At 45.4% G+C, this 16,854-nt stretch overlaps 1 protein-coding gene across 7 annotated transcripts in view; it reads left to right on the top strand.

Moving 5' to 3' along the window:
* The window catches only part of BCL2L14 (BCL2 like 14), a 36,631-nt gene extending 20,554 nt beyond the window's left edge, over nucleotides 1–16,077 (top strand). For all 7 annotated transcript variants that reach the window (XM_077871041.1, XM_077871042.1, XM_077871047.1 and 4 more), the window contains 5 exons: nucleotides 907–1,349; nucleotides 6,047–6,226; nucleotides 8,196–8,266; nucleotides 10,593–10,859; nucleotides 15,279–16,077. In XM_077871041.1, coding sequence (XP_077727167.1) covers nucleotides 907–1,349; nucleotides 6,047–6,226; nucleotides 8,196–8,266; nucleotides 10,593–10,859; nucleotides 15,279–15,317 — 1,000 coding nt within the window. In that variant the 3' untranslated portion in view covers nucleotides 15,318–16,077. The remainder of the gene's footprint in view (nucleotides 1–906; nucleotides 1,350–6,046; nucleotides 6,227–8,195; nucleotides 8,267–10,592; nucleotides 10,860–15,278) is intronic.
* Nucleotides 16,078–16,854: the final 777 nt, after the last annotated feature.

Raw genomic sequence — 16,854 nt, 5'->3', positions numbered from 1 at the left:
GGAGCTTAGACCCATACAAGCCAATGCAGACCATAAAGGAAGAAGGAAGAGTCTGGGAAGGGTCAGGGACCCCAGGCATTTCCTTCCGATGAATTAGCCTCCCCCTTTGCTCACCTACCCTCCCCAAGAAGCCCTTTAACTGCCTCCCATGGTCTGGGGCTCCTGTTGAGATGTACTGATGGAACCGATTGAGAAAACACAGAAAACTTTCAGTCACATGTTCAAAGGCCCCCGTAGTTGGCATTTCACTTCCTGTCCCTCCACGTCCCTCCGCCCCAGCCATGCACAGAGCACCAGCTCTCTCACCACTCTCCACACATGTCCTAGATCCTAGACTCAACCATAGTCTGCTGCCCTCTGTCCACCCTGTTCACTTACCCGCATAAGCCGTTTTTCTCTTTTCTTTTTAAAGATTTTATTTATTTATTCATGAAAGACACACAGAGAGGCAGAGACACAGACAGAGGGAGAAGCAAGCTCCATGCAGGGAGCCCGATGTGGGACTCGATCTCAGGACCCTGGGATCGTGACCTGAGCCAGAAGCAGATGCTCAACTGCTGAGCCACCCAGGTGCCCCCCACATAAACCTTTACCATCTGTCAAGGAGATTTCGCTTGCTCTCCCTTGGAAGCGCGCTGTTTCTCCCCACACTGGCTATCTGCAATCCTGATCCAGCTCCTTGTCCACTCTTTGCGTGGAGCTGTCTATGCACCTCCTCTTTTCCTCGTCTCAGACTGCACTTCCAGAAGGAACTCTGAATTTTCCACTTCTGATGACTTCCCGCCTCCCTGCACAAACAGAATAGGGGCTCACTAAATGTTCATGGAGTTCCACGCCTGTCTCCCCTGACCATGGAGAGTAGTGTGCTCACAGGTAAAAGGACACGTGTGGGCTTTGTCATTGCAGGCTCGTCATGTGCACCACCAGTTCCTGTGATCTGGAGGAGATCCCCCTGGATGATGATGACACAGACAGCATAGAATTCAAAATCCTGCTGTTCTATGCCAGACACCATGTCTTCAAGAACACCTCTGCCATCTTCTCGCCAAGGCTGCCTAGAAGACAAGGTTTCTCCCAGAAAGGACCGAGGGCTTGGGTGGCAAATGACTCACAGACACAGGTGTCATGGCCTTGCAGAAATTCCCCATCCAGTGAGAAGCCCTTCAGCCCAGCCAAGAAAAAGTCCTCCTGGAGAACATTCTTTGGAGTCATAGAAAAAGAGGAAGATTCCCAGCACTCACCTATGCCCCGTGTGGAGGGCCAGACGGCAGCAGAACAGGAAGATGGTCATCGGAGCCAGCACTGGTCTAGGTCCCTTACTAACGTGGAACAGCGCAGGGAGCAGGAAGGTAGGCTTTGGGGGCTTCCTCTCCCACAACAAAATCTTTCCCTTCTTTGTGTGTGTGGCATTTCATCTCCTCCCAGCTGGTAATGTGGCCTGAGACAGGACACTGTTGTGCCTCAGTTTCCCAGCTTGTTAATATTCAGTCATGATTGCCCTGCTTTTCTCAAGACTGAGCAGAAAGTAAGAGGCTGGCAGTGAAGGGTGACAGGACTGGTTTCTGGCTCCACTTTAGAAATAATCTTGCTGCCCAAAATCCTGATCCTCTGTGCCAGAGACCGGCATGGAGGGCAGAGCCCTCTGCAGGGACTCAGGCTGCTGCTCTCTTGCGGTAAATCAGCTCACCTGTCCGGACCTCTGTTTCCATCTGTACACCAGGGTGTCCCACCCTCCCGATCTCTTAGGGTGGATGGAAAGATCAAGGAGCTCTATACAAAAATACTTTTAATAATAATAATAATAATACTTTTATAAAGCACTCTAAAAAAACAAAAACAAACAACTGAGAAGCATTTCAACAAAACATTTCCTCAGTGGGGCAGAATGCATTATATTGAATAAAACACTTTCATGAAGGGCTCCACCACAGAGCATTGCCCTTCATCCACAAGCCATCAACGATGCCAAGTGCCAGCTGCCCAGATTTTGAAAGAAAGCCCCCTCTCCTGCTGGGTTTGATGGTTGAGGTAATATGTCAATAATTAGTCAACAGGTGGCAGTAATGTCTCAATTTTAAGATGGTGTGACTGTCCTGGCTTACTTGGAGAATCTACCCACACTTGGCAGTTTTCACTCACTCACTAGGATCAAGGAGTCTTTTACTTCCCATTAGACTTAGAAAATTTTAGAACAGCAGAAGTTAGAGGTGAGATTATCTGGGAGGACTCATCCTCTTGCCACCCCGCAATGGTACAGATGGTAGCTGAGCTCTGGACCATACAGAACAGTTTGGAGGCCCCTAAGTAGGCTTATCTGCTTGGCTATCCTTTGGACTTTGCCGAGAGACAGAGGAAGTATTTACAGACTTTAATCTGGGTTTCCTGTGATAAAGGAATTCTGTATTTCAATAGTACTGAAGTGTCATTTGCCTTTTTTATTTATTAAAATTTCTAAGATCTTTCTACAGATAGAAATAAAATAGTATCTCTAAAATAGTAGAAATGATTACTTCCCCTTTTTTTCAAGATTTTATTTATCCATTCATGAGAGACACAGAGAGGCAGAGACATAGGCAGAGGGAGAAGCAGGCTCCATGCAGGGAACCTGATGCAGGACTCGATCCCAGGACCCTAGGATCATGACCTGAGCCAAAGGCAGACACTCAACCACTGAGCCACCCAGGTGCCCCAAAATGATTACTTCCCAAGGAGCCCTTACCATAGACATTTATATTCAATGTATCCTCCCTTCTCACCTTTTTCTTGCCTGCTTTTTAATTTTGTGCGTAGTTAGTTGGTTTTTACATTGGATGTGACTCAAGAGAGCTTCACATTCTGTTTCTATTTTGCCACATATAAATCAGAGCTTAACAGTCGGTGTCACCCGGGTCCTTTTAACTGCAGGTCACAATTTAGACCAGGAATAAATAAAAATTTAGACCAGTCCTGCTGTTTCCAGGACTCAGACATCAGGCTTCAGTGAGAATTATAAGGTTATGTCCCAAGATCAAAGTCTAGGAGGTAGAAGAATGGGTGTCAATACCAACCCAGGTTCTTTGATTAGTGAACTCTTGTGTCCATAGCTAGGATTTGCTGCATGTGAAATGATACAGTCACGATTGGGTTCAGATACATAGAGTAGAAAACTCAAATTATGGCTTCAATAATGTAGAGTATTTTTCCCTTCTATAAGAGAAAATCAAAGTTTGGCAGCCCAGGCCTGACATGGCAGCTCCAACAATCATTAGAGATTCTTATTCTGTGATCCCTTGGCTAGTGGCTTCCAACCTCAGAGTCACCTTATATTTCAAGGTGGCTGCAGAGACTCCAGCTATCACCTGTACTTTACAAGCAGGAAGAAGAGGAAGCAAGTGGGACAGATTGACACAAAGAGTATCTTCATTCTAGATGATTCTGTTCCCTTTTTGAGAGCTTTCTTGAACCTGTACTCAACTTTTCTTACAACTTTTGGCCACTCTTTACTATAAGGAAGGCTGGAAAATGCAGTCCGTTCAGCTGAACTCGTTGCTGCCTGTGACATCTCAGGGGTCTCTTGCTAAGGACGAAGAAAATGAATATAAGGAAGGAAATAGCAGTCTCAACCATAGAGAAATGCCCTGCCCCTTCTCCTTAAAACAAATGCTTTGGGTGGGGGGGCACCTGGGTGGCTCAGTCCATTAAGCATCTGACTCTTGGTTTCCACTCATGTCATGATCTCCAGGTCATGAGATTGAGCCCTGACTTAGACTTCAAGCAAAGCAGGGAGTCTGCTTGAGATTCTCATCCTCTCTCCTGAGCGTACATGCTCCCTTTCTCTCTTGTTCTCTCTCTCTCAAGTAAATAAATACATCTTTAAAAAAAATTTTTTTTTAATGCCTCAGGCCAAAGGCTGACTGGCAACCTCTCAACTGTGCTCCCTTGCTCTCCTTAGCACCAAAATGACGTCCTCCGCCACCAGAGACCCCAAAGGATGGACAGCCTTTCTGTCCTCTCCCTGCCCCATCTAATTTTCCCTTACCCATCAGATGAGATAGACTCTTAACAAGAAGGGAATCTTTTCTTTGCTCCGTGTTTAAAATTAAGGTATTTAAAATGAGAGTCTAGTTTAACATGAGCTGGCTCATCTGAGTCGAAATGTGTTTGCTTATACTTTTTCCTGCACATATGTCACTTGCCTCCCTCACTCCGTATCCACCGGTTCATAGAAATGGAGTCAGGGTGGCTGTTTCAGCGCCCACCAGTGGCCTCAGGATCTCCCTGCCACATGGCGGGGCCTGGAGGATGAGAAGGGACAGCCTCTGAGGCCTTCATCTGCTTCCTCTGGGTGCAAGATGGGCACAGTTTGACTCCCACGGGGAGAGCCATGTGCTGACCACCCTAGACAGGTTGCACAGGGTTACAGAGGAAGAGAATGTAAGCTGTCCTTTCCTCTCTTTTGCACACACAAGAGAAGGTTCACTCTGGCCTTGGGATCCAGCCTTTCCCCATTTCTTTGCCAGGGGCCATGCGTGGCAAATGTCCCAGAGGAGGCCAACTGGGCTGCAATAAGGTAGAAAGTATGTCTTTGGTCTGGTTGTTAAAATTGGAAGGAAAAGCATCGATCCTTTTCTCTTTGACTTTCTAATTCGTCTCTCAGTTCTCTCCTTATCTATTTTTGAACCCTATGGGCCACGCATGAAAAATGTGGCTTTTTAAGAAACCATCGTGCCCTTTTTTAAAGGAAGGCATTGTTGACAAAGCATTAGTTCCCGTGGCCTCCCAGTGATGCCCAGAGTGTGAACAGAGAGCACCAAAGCTCTCATGTAGGAATCTAGGGAGAGGGAGTCAGAAATCACCTCAGCAGCTCCACGGGATGTCAAAGCCAGTGATACAATTCCCCTTACCCCCTGGGACCCAGGCCCTGCCTCTCTTATCCATTTCTGATTCACAAACCAGGAGTTACCCTGGACACTCCAACCTTCTAGCTAAACCCCCACTGTCACTTTCTTCAAACGAGTGAACGGAATAGTAGTGTTTTTCACATATTACATATGCTCCATATGACATCAAAGACAGAGCTTGTACAAATTTCTCATGACAAATCAACAATGAAAATTTTGGTACCAAATAACTCACCGGTACCACCTGCCCACCTCACCCGACTCCAGCCCTGACCAGAGCCAGAGCTGACTTGTCCTTCACAGGCTAGGACGTTCAGGGGGCCACTGCCACTTAAAGTTTCATGTCCCCATATGCTGTATTCTGCAGTGATGTGTGCAAATACATAACTTTTCCTGAATGATAAATTCTTGAAAGGCATACATGGATTGCGCTTTATGTATCTCGGTTTACCTACCGGCATTAATTGGATGTTTCCCATTAGACGTGGATGAGAGAGAAGACCATAACTCTGAGAGCAAGAGCAAGGGGAGTTCGGTGTTTACTTGATAATGGGCTTAAGTAATGAATATGGCCTGAGAGCAGGGATATTTCTCTCTCCTCAGTGACCAACCCCCAAAGGCTTGTCAAACTATTGAATGCCCTCCTATGCACGTTGGGGCCAGCTCTCCAAGATATAAAGGATGTTCAAAAAAAAAGAATAAAAATAAAAGCATAATGAGCATTCCCTTGAGCAAAGGACTAAGCACATTCTTTTGTGTTTCTTCCCTCGCAAAGGGGAAAGGGGACCCTAATGTTGCAAGGCTTCAAAAAGAGGGTGCAGAAGGGCAATTGTTTCAAGGTGGCAATCATTCCTCTGTGTACTCCTCCCCACCCCCGCCTCTGCCAGGCAACTACCAGGGCTTTCTGAGGAATGGCCTCCCCCCTCCACACACACACACCCCCACCCCGGGGCAGTTTCCTCTCCCTCTAGGCCGGGCTTATCACTTAGCTGGGGGAGGGGGGAGGAGGGGGGAGGGAGGGGCTGGGCGGGGGGAGGGTGGAGGAGGGGGGAGGGAGGGGGTGGGCGGGGGGGGGAGGAGGGGGGAGGGAGGGGGGGCTGTGCATACCAATGAGCCAGACAAAGTTCTGGGAAGGGCCTCTCAGCACCGTTTTTGTCTTGTTTCAGCTGTAGACTCGAAAGTTGTTTCGATTGCCAACCGCGTTGCTGAAATGGTTTATTCCTGGCCCCCGCCTGAGGAGCCCCACGACCCGGGAGGAAGCTGCAGGTCCAAAGGGAGTTTTGTCCGTCACTTCCTCCAGAACCAGGGCCTGTTGTCCCGGCCTCTAGGCGCCGGTGCTAAGAAAGGTAGACTCCCCTTCTGCACGCCTGGGCTGCTCGGGTCGGGTGGAGTGTTCGCCAGGCAGAGGCGCAGGCATGTATTTCACCAGCACAGCGCTCTGCGGCTGAGGCGCCTCCGTGGCATGACAGCACCACACAGCAGGCGCTGACCTTTTTACTTTTGAGACCAGCCCATGCCAAGGGGAGGGCACCACCAATGCTCTGAAGCAGTGTCAAGCCCACTGCTAGGTGCAAAGAAAAGCCTCTTGCTGAGGGAGAGGAGGAAGTAGAAAGCCAGCACTCAGCCCCGACCACAGAGGGAAATGCAGCATTTCATCTGGTCGTGTTGGTCGAGGACCATTTTGCTTATGGAATTGCTCGAGGTGTCGATGGTGCATCAGCCCAGGGATTTTTAACACTGCCCTGGGCTCCTGTGAAAGAGCAGGGTGTTGTCAGATGTCGGTCTGTGCACAACACGAAGCAGAACTGAGAGGTGACCAGGCAGGGTCGGTTGTCAGCAAAACCGTAGCAGGATCTAGGACCAGAGCTCCCATTGGAGGGGCAGGAATTCTGGAGTTTAGGGGAGCAGAACTAGATGCACAGGAAGAGAAGTTGGCTCCTCTTTTCCCCCACTGACGATTGTCCCTGCTCTTGGCTCCACTCACCCCAACACCAGCAGAGGGGCTGGGGCAGAGGAGCCCCAGGGTTGGCAGTAGGCCAAAGGACGAGGTGTTGGCGTGGGTGCCCCCCAGCCCTGGGAGCAGAGTGCTGAGGCCACCAGCCTCGTGCAGTCTTGTTGGGAGCACACAGTACCACCCAGGCTTAGAGTGAGGTGCCGGAGGAGAGGAGGTCCGTCTGCGTGTGCTGAAAAGTGTATCCACTTTATTGTTATCCCCTGGGTGTCTGGGAGATATAAAGCAATACCCTGCACCAGCCTCGAGCTAAGGCTCTGGTCTGTGCACCTGACAAATGCAGGCCGTTGTTACAGCAACTTTTCCTGAGAGAGGCGGCCGCGACAGATAAAAACTCGCATGGGCGCTGGACCTTCTTGGGATGTTGATGGGCTGGATTCATTTCCCTGCCTCCCTTCCCCTCCTCACTCCATGCCTTCGGAGATTGTGCCATAAAGGAGAAGTGCCTCTGGATCAGTAACTAGCTTTTCTCTGTTCGGATTCTGTTCTATAGCAATGATCATTTTCCTCCTGGTCAGTAGTTAGCATGTTTTGAGATAAGAAAAAACATACTCCACCTCCCCCGTTCCAACATACACACTACACACCGACTGCAGCCTCATCTCCATCCACCTGCCATGTTAGCCTTCGGGGTGGGAGAACTTAATAATTTTATTTATCCCCTGCCTTGTTGTAAAGACAGCAGACAAAGTATACACTGTTCAGAGGATAAAAGAGACCACATTTGAAAGATAATGTAAAATGAAAACACTAGTGGGAAAATAAGGTTGGTTTAGGAATGAGTTTAATTCCCCAAAATGCAGGCCAAGAAGACTATAACCCCCTCTTAGATGGGAGCCACAGATCAGGCTCTGCACTTTCTAGCAGCACAAAGGGGGTATAGCACCAAATGGAATTTATGGTGTCCACGTGGAAAAAGCACCGTCTGCTCAGGAGAATCCTACAGACCAGAAAGAAGTTCTCCCAACTATCTTCAGAGATGGGATCATGAGTGGTGGAACTAACATGGTCAACAACATTTTTACAATGAATATAGGATGCATTTCGTAGCGAGAAGTGGGGGTGCCAAGGGAAAAAAGAAGAAGAAAGGAAAGGAGGGGTCTGTAGGAGAGGGTGTCTGGTTGGTGCCTCGTCAGACAAGGTGAAGGAAGAGTTAAGTTACTAAGAATTACAGAGCACATGTCTCCCTCAATCCCTAAGCAGGCTGCAAGAATTGTGGGGCGGTAGAGGGGAGAGGGAAGAAAAATTAAGATTATAGATTATATTTTTTCTTGAAAGAAGTAACTGGAATTTCCTCCTGACAGACGGAGAAGATCAGATAATAGCCAAAATCGTTGAGCTGCTGAAATATTCAGGGGATCGGTTGGAAAGAGAGGTATGGAGCTTCTTGAACTAATGTGGTTTCTTTCTGTGCCCACGCACTGGGACGGAGAATGGAATCGTACTCCAGATTGTATTCCTTTGCAAGTTCTGGTTTCCACTTAGTCCTGAGTTTTATTTCCCTTGGAGTGAAAATTCTTCACGCTGGCAGCATCTCAAAAATGAATCACTTTGGAAAACATAAGTAAACCTTCTGGAGCCTCCCTGGAATTTTTGGAAATGAAAAATGCAACTTTGTTATTGCAAGAAAAGACACCAATAAATTAAAATTCGCTGAAGAGAATTACGAATCTGGTTCCCCATGTAACTGATCCTCGGGGAAGTTTAGACTTGCATTTGCCCCGGAGTCTGGATATCGGTGTCCCACGCCGGCTCCGAGGCTGGCATCCTTCCCAAGGTCTCCCTGGAGAGTGGCCGGACTGTTTTCTGCTCCGGGCCTCTCTCAGCAATTTGGCAGAGAGGCGGGTTAGCGCTACTTGGGGAAACTTTGGATCTCTTGCCATTGAGAAATCGAGACCCGTCCTTTCTGTTCAGGAAGGTGTGAAGGTGTCTTCAGCTACAGAGCTGATAAGCAGGACCCCACTGTACGCAGAGGGGAGTTCTGTGTGCTTACCCACAGACTGCTGAGGGGTTTTTGGGGTGCATCAGTCAGGGACTGGCCTGTGGACCCATTTCCTTGTCCTACCAGGATCAATGGGAGGAAGTCTGGCCCTATGGGGCTTGTACAAGAGAGGAAACTGGCCGGCCAGCCTACCCTAGTCCCAACATGCTCCCCTCTTGATGCATTTGCCAGGGGTGTCCCCAGAGGATGGTGTCCGGAGGGTGAAGGGCATGTGGGATGGTGCTGAATGAGAAACTGAGAGAACCAGGGATAGCAGATAAAGAAAAGGCAGCAGGGTATGTGAGCTGCAGGTCCACAGTAGAGGATGAACAGGGGTGCAGAGGAAGAACATGGAACGTGCACTCCTATTTTCCTCCAGAACTAACATCAATGGATAGACATTATGGGGTGATTGGTTTTCTCCATTTTAGGAATGAACTTTCTAGCACTGAAGACTGCCTTGGGAAGGAATGATCTTCCTGTCCCCAGAAGAATGTCAAGTAGATGCCAGTGACCAGCCAGCAGTGCAGTCCTTGTACTGGGAGAGAGGTCTATTCGAATCCTTGAGGATTCTTTACAGCTTGAAGATTCTGTGGCTCTCTCATGGCACCCTCTTTCCCAGTTTCCCTAAGCAGGGACTTGCACTGAACTGTGGAGGCAAGGGACAGGAGGTGGCGTGAAGCAGACCTCTGTGGTTATAGGGCGATGCTTTCCTTTTCACCCCTTCAATTACCACTTCAAAAAATCTCTCTTTGATGATTTGGAGTGATACTTTACATTAGTTATGTAGAAAACATGGCGGACTTTGGTAGGAACCCACAGAAGGTCTGGCTTTGCTGTCTGGGTGTGGGTTCCCACTAGCCTGGGACAGGGACGATGGGAAGGCCTGCTCCCTCCATGGCTCCCTAGTGCCTGGAAAGCCGCTCAGCCCTGAGAGCACAGGGGCAACACAGCACAGCTCTGTCTGAGAGGCCAGAGCCAGGGGCAACCCAAAGGAGCAAGGCCGGGACGGGCCAGGGTACTCTGCGGAAGGTGTTTCTTTCTGGCATCTGATTCTTCTGTTCTGGCAAAGTCCAGGCTTCCAGCTCCCCACTGGGGTTTTGAATCTAACTTCTTCAATAGTCACTGATCAGAGGGAGTCCATTCTTGCTGTAGAGGACATTAGTCCTTCTTGCTACAGATTCCTAATTCAGACAGGCCCCTTGTGTCTCGTAGAAGTTGGGGGGTGGGCTGGGCTCACATAAAGAACACTAATCCACCAAAATCTTTACATAGCATTGGATGCACCCCCCCAGAATATCCCTTTTAGAAACAATATTTGGGGATCCCTGGGTGGTGCAGCGGTTTAGCGCCTGCCTTTGGCCCAGGGCGCGATCCTGGAGACCCGGGATCGAATCCCACATCGGGCTCCCGGTGCACGGAGCCTGCTTCTCCCTCTGCTTGTGTCTCTGCCTCTCTCTTTCTCTCTGTGTGACTATCATAAATAAATAAAAATTAAAAAAAAAGAAAAAAAAGAAACAATATTTGTTGAAAACCTATTTAGCTTATCAATTCCTCAAAGGCAGAACTCAAGGATTTCCAGTCTCCGCTCACTAAGAAATCTCCATATGCCTAGAATCCAGGGTTTCCCCCAGGGTAAAGTTTTGTGGCCCACTGCTGACCAGAGAGTCTGCTTCACTGGCCAGGCTGCTGTACTAAATGCATCTCGTCTTGCACACAGTTGAAGAAAGACAAGGCTTTAATGAACAGCTTCCAGGACCAGCTGTCCTACCCTGTTTTCAAGACCATCACAGACCAGTTCTTAAGGGGTGTTGACACCAGGGGAGAATCAGAGGTCAGAGCTCGGGGCTTTAAGGCTGCTCTTGCAATAGACGTCACGGCCAAGCTCACTGCCATTGACAACCACCCCATGAACAGGGTGCTGGGATTTGGAACCAAGTACCTGAAAGACAACTTCTCACCCTGGGTCCAGCAGCAGGGTGGATGGGTAAGTGCATCCTATTTCAAAATGAATCTTCCCAGAATTGAGAGGAGGTGGAATAGAAAGTTATGGTTTTGTTTTGTTTTTTTTTCAGGGTTTTTATTTTTTTAAGTGAAGGGAACACATCTTTGAAGCAGCTCTCATGGATTTAGAACAGTTGAGTGGCAAGAGATATATCCCAGTGATGGGAACATATTTGTAGTGATTATCTTCATCATCAATAAATATTTACTGAGCTCCCAAAGGGTACATGGAGTATGTGTGTTGGAGGAGAGACACTGGTCAGATACAACAGGAAATGAAGAGATACAGAGATATAAAATGTTTAGATATAATTTCTGTTTTCACAAATTTTGCAGGCGGTGGAAGTCTGGCAGTGAGACAGGGAAAGGCAGACAGTTCCTTTTTCTCTCAGACACTGACAGGCAGAGAAAGATACGGCGCTCATGATATTTGCTCATTGCTGCTTGGACATAGCCGTTTTGACAGGGACATTTTGATATGAATCAAAAAGCAAACAGTTATATTTTTATCTGTTTGTTTTTTTTAAAAATAGACTGTATTTATTTTTTTTCAGTCATCTCTGCACCCGATGTGGGGCTCAAACTCACAACCTCAAGATCAAGAGTCACAGGCTCTTCCCACTGAGCCAGCTAGGCACCCCAAATTTGTGTCTGTTTTTAATTTCTTACTGTCAGGCAAACCAGACGAACTTCAGCTCCCTATCTCAGACTCAACTCTTCCCCATTCTTTATCCTCATTCCTTGAGGTTTCCCCAAAGCTGCCATAATCAGATGGCTTCATAAGGTTCACCTCTTCAAAATGCTCTAACCCATAGCTTTAAATCTCAATAGGCTCAGCAAGCGCATTTTTGTCTGTTCAGACCCTTCCTGGGAAGGACAGACAGGCCTTTGTCCCATATTATCCTTAGTCCTCTTGCCACTAGTATGGTCCAAAGGTAGCAGATTTGTGTCTGCTTTATGCATGGCCAGCATTGCCCTGAGGCCTCCAAACAGGCTTGGTTTTTTGGCTACCAGAAGGAAAATACAGCTGATCTTGCTAAGGGGCTGAAGTGCCCACCATGGTCTTCAGTGGCTTCCTGTTAAGCTTACTTAGTCTTCTGTTCCTTCCTGTTTTCTTTTTCTTTCTTTTTTAAAAATTTGATTTATTTATTCATGAGACACACAGAGAGAGGCAGAGACATAGGCAGAGGGAGAAGCAGGCCCCATGGGGAACCTGATGCTGGACTCCATCCGAAGACCCTGGGATCACCATCTGAGCCAAAGGCAGACGCTCAATCACTGAGCCACCCAGGTGCCCTCCTTCCTGTTTTCCATATTTGCCCCAGGTATATAGCCTTAAGTGGCTGATCTGAACAACTAAGGCTCCAAGTATTCTAAATTTGAGCTGCCTTAACTCATGCTAAAAGGGTAGATTCTTTGACATTATTTTGGCTCTAACTGTTCTTTCTTCCATGACCCCATCAAGTCCCTCTTCTGCTTCAGGCCTTTCCTGACCACTTTAGCTTAAGGGACTCCCCAGCCTCTGACCTCTTACAACACTTCATGTCTGTACTGTAATTATGTCTAGGAAAGAACCATCCTTGTTGGTCTTGTTGATATATTTCTCTAAAGAGATTGTAGGTATCAACTGGTATCAACTGGGCTCACAGGCCAGGTCTCAAAAGTCTATTTAGTTAGATAATGCAGCTGAAATGCTAGAAGTTTTCTATAAAAAAGTCTACATTAAAAGCACAAACAACAAAAGAAAAAATAAATTGGACTAAATTGAAATTTAAAATTTGGGATCCCTGGGTGGCGCAGCGGTTTGGCGCCTGCCTTTGGCCCAGGGCACGATCCTGGAGACCCGGGATCGAATCCCACATCAGGCTCCCGGTGCATGGAGCCTGCTTCTCCCTCTGCCTGTGTCTCTGCCTCTCTCTCTCTCTCTCTCTCTCTCTCTGTGACTATCATAAATAAATAAAAAAATTTAAAAAAAAAAAAAGAAATTTAAAATTTTTCTGCTTCAAAGGACACTACCAAGAAAGTGAAAAGAACCCACAGAATGGGAAAAAATATGTTCAAATCCCATATCTGATAAGGAACTTGTATTCAGAATATGTAATAAACTCTCACAACTCAACAATAAAAAGGCAAAACCCAATTTTTAAAATGGGCACTGAATTTGAATAGACATTTCTCCAAAGAGGGTATACGAATGGCCAAATAAGCACATGAAGAGATGTTTGTTTACATCTTCATTTCAACATTAGGGAAATGCAAATCAAAACCACAACGAAGGGGTGCCTAGGTGGTTCAGTTGGTTAATTGTCTGGCTCTTGATCTCAGCTCAGGTTTTGATCTCAGGGTCATGAGTTCAAGCCCTGCATTGGGCTCCACGCTGGGCGTGGAGTCTACTTAAAACAACAACAAAAACATAATAAGATATCATTTCATACCCACTAGCCATGCTTCCCCTATGGAAGCAATCTGGCAATTCCCCAAAATATCAGACATAGAGTTATCAATTCTACTCTTAGGTATCAACCCAAGAAAATTGATAACAAATGTTCACATAAAGACTTGTACATGAATGGTCATAAATCCATTCATTTATTCATAGTAGCAAAAAGTGGAAACAACTCAAATGTTCATCAGTGATGAATGATGAAAGGAAATACCAAGTATGATATATCCATACAATGGAATGGTATTTAGCCATGAAAAGGAACAAAATAAAAGGATAAACTTTTTTCCCCCATTTTTAAAATTTAAATTCAATTAACATATAGCACATTATTAGTTTCAGGGGTAGAGTTCAGTTGGTTCATCAGTCTTATATAATAGCCAATGCTCATTACATCATGTGCCCTCCTTAATGTCCCAGATGGATGAACCTTGAAAACATTATGCTAAGTGAAAGAAGTTAGACAAAAGGGTCCTACATTTATGATTCCACTTTTATGAAATATCCAGAATAGGCAAATTCATAGAGACAGATGAGAGGAGAGGGAATCGGGAGTAACTGCTAATGGATAAGGAGTTTCTTTTTGTGTGATGAAAATGTTCTAAAATCAGGCAAAGATGATGGCTGCACAATTCTGTGAATATACTAAGAACCACTGAATTACATACTTAAAAAGGATGAATTCTGTGATATATTTCAATAAATCTGCTATGAAAAATGGTGGTTCTGATTCTAATAAGCAAACAAAAAAGTAAGGAAAGAAAAAAATATTTTTATTTACTTAGTTTTTAATTTGGCTGCTGGTGCTAGAGAGAAAAACAGTTCTTATTAGAGAAAATAGATGGATTTTTGGTAGAAATAATAAAGGGCATTTTCAAAGGCCTTAGAATTTGATGGCATTGGGGTTTTTTATCATTTGTAATTTATTAGTTTACTTTTCTGGCCCATTATAAATCCTAATTTTAAGTCTTGGCCACAGTTGCATTTAATTTGGAACATGTAGCTGGAAATTAGGAGAAGGAGGATAAAGAATGAGAGAAAGGGCTAATTTTCCCAAAGCTGATAGAGGAATATTTGCAAAAAATAAAGAAGGAAGATGTTGATAAAATAATATTTATGAGTTGCTAGGACCTCTTGAAGTGTGGAGGAGATGTGGACTGAAACTTGTGCTCAGTGTCCATGAACAGGAAAGAAAGATGATGCTGAGGTGGCAAGTACCTAGGGACTTCCATTAGCCCCAGCTGTTTTGGTGGCTCTCCAGGGTGCCCTTATAGTTGTGGAGAAGGAGGAAAATGATTTCCAAGCACAAGATTTCCAGGGTCTCTATCTCTGTATTCCTCATTTTGTGCAAATGCATCTTATCTTCCCAACTAAACTACAAATCTGAGGGCAGGCCTAGGTATTTTATGCCTCTTTGTCTCTTAATACTGTGGTTCCTTCTATATACATCATAGATGTTCAGCCAATACTCCCAGAATAGTGAATCAGTCAATCAAATGAATAGCAACTGTATCTAAAAAGCATGCTAAATGAGCTACCATGAGATTTTCATTCACTCCTTGGCCATTTTTCCTCATTGTGAAGCACTGTTCAAATAGTTACCCTGTGGTCCTGCAACCTCATCCATTTTGCAGCACTTTGTAAGGAGAGGTTTGCATCCTCCATAGTCCTCAACCTGTCAAGCATTTACTCTTTTGAATTTTAAGTACAGCATAAAAACCTTTTTTCCATGTAGCTTGGTAGCCCTGGATGTGTAACATAAGTCCTTAGCACATGTTTTCCTTTCAGGAATACCTAGGACACTGGTCATCTTTCCAAACCCTCCCCTAACCCTGTCATAGTCTCCAAACCCTGGGTCATGCCTGGGACAAGAGAGCAGAGTTCACAGGTATATGTTTTCAGTTGAACTGTGAATCAAACCTGGAATGTTATGAGTCTATTACTCTTGTTCTCTTCTAGGATAAAGTACTTGGAATATCACATGAAGAGGTAGACTGAAGCATCAGAAGAGCTATCATCTGGAATACTCTAACTGGGATCCTGTCTACATTGGTCTCAGCATAGACTGTGGGAGAAAATACAAATGTGCAAGGCAGAGGGGACATTGAAGTTTCCAAAATCATTGTTCCTGTGAATCCAGAGGCCTCAGGAGAGGCCTTGTCTGTCTCCAGCTCATAGAATTTAGTAGTATGGCCTGTGATGTCCATATTTTTCAGGTCCTCCTTTGAATGTGGTAGGAAGTCTAGGAAGATAAGTGGTAATTTTCCTTTTAAATGTTTAGAACAGAAACTATCATCTTGCCTCTCTTGGCCACTTAAGGGAAATTGTGTTACAGATATTTGCTGATCCCATGAGGGTGAAATGATAAATCGTGCATGTGCTTACTCTTCAGTTTCTAGTACTATTTACTTTAAACTACACTTGGGGTGGCCTAATAATGGCATTGTTTCAAATCTACCTTTAGGAAGACGTTGCTATTCATGTTGGTAGATATAGTTCAGACTCCTGAGTTTACTACTATATCCACTGGTTTGGGGAGATACAGCCATTATCTGCCTTTTGACTCACTTCCCTAGAAAAATTCTTTGGCAGTTTGAAAAAGTTGCATTTGGCAGAAAATAATTACTCCCACCACCCTCAACTGTCTCAGTGACCCCACCTCTATTTCTCAACATCTCTGAAACTTTCTTTATTTTTTTGTGGTAGTGTAACGATGAGTCCATGGTAAAATAAATGTGTGGAAAGACCACTGTCAAAAGAGTGTCTTGTGGTTAAAATAAGTAAAAATTAATAATAGTACTAAGATTTCTGTGAGGATCGAATAAGTTAATTTATAAAAAGTGCTTATAACAGTGCTTGGTATTTGGTGCTGAGTGGTCACTTATGTTCAATATTATGTGTTGCCCTCAGGTAAGATGAAAATTTCCTCTCAAAGCAGTCACTGATTGCTTTTCTGAAATTGATACTGTTCTGAATGAGCTGTTATTGTTAAGTGATATATGTTGCATAATTGTTTAACAATTATTTAAAACAACTACTGAAACAATTTAAAAAATACTATCAAATTATAATCTTAAAAATTTCTGGATCTGTTGCACCCAGGATGTAGCCTGATATAAAACAGTTGTTTATTAAAAAAAAAAATAGGGATCCCTGGGTGGCACAGCGGTTTGGCGCCTGCCTTTGGCCCAGGGTGCGATCCTGGAGACCCGGGATCGAATCCCACATCGGGCTCCTGGTGCATGGAGCCTGCTTCTCTCTCTGCCTGTGTCTCTGTCTCTCTCTCTCTCTGTGTGACTATCATAAATAAATAAAAAAAAATTAAAAAAATATTTATTTATTCATAAGAGACACCCAGAGAGAGGCAGAGACATAGGCAGATGGAGAAGCAGTCTCCCGGTGGGGAGCCCAATGTGGGACTCAATCCCAGGACCCTGGGATCATGACCCGAGCCACAAATAAATGGATGGATTAATCAGACATACTTTCAGCTTCATAGGAAAATTGGACATATCTAATATGACATGCTTCACTA

Source organism: Canis aureus, chromosome 25, assembly GCF_053574225.1.
Source record: "Canis aureus isolate CA01 chromosome 25, VMU_Caureus_v.1.0, whole genome shotgun sequence".
NCBI lineage: Eukaryota > Metazoa > Chordata > Mammalia > Carnivora > Canidae > Canis > Canis aureus.
The sequence above is the reverse complement of the archived record's forward strand: the minus strand, read 5'-3'. Positions and strand labels throughout refer to the sequence as shown.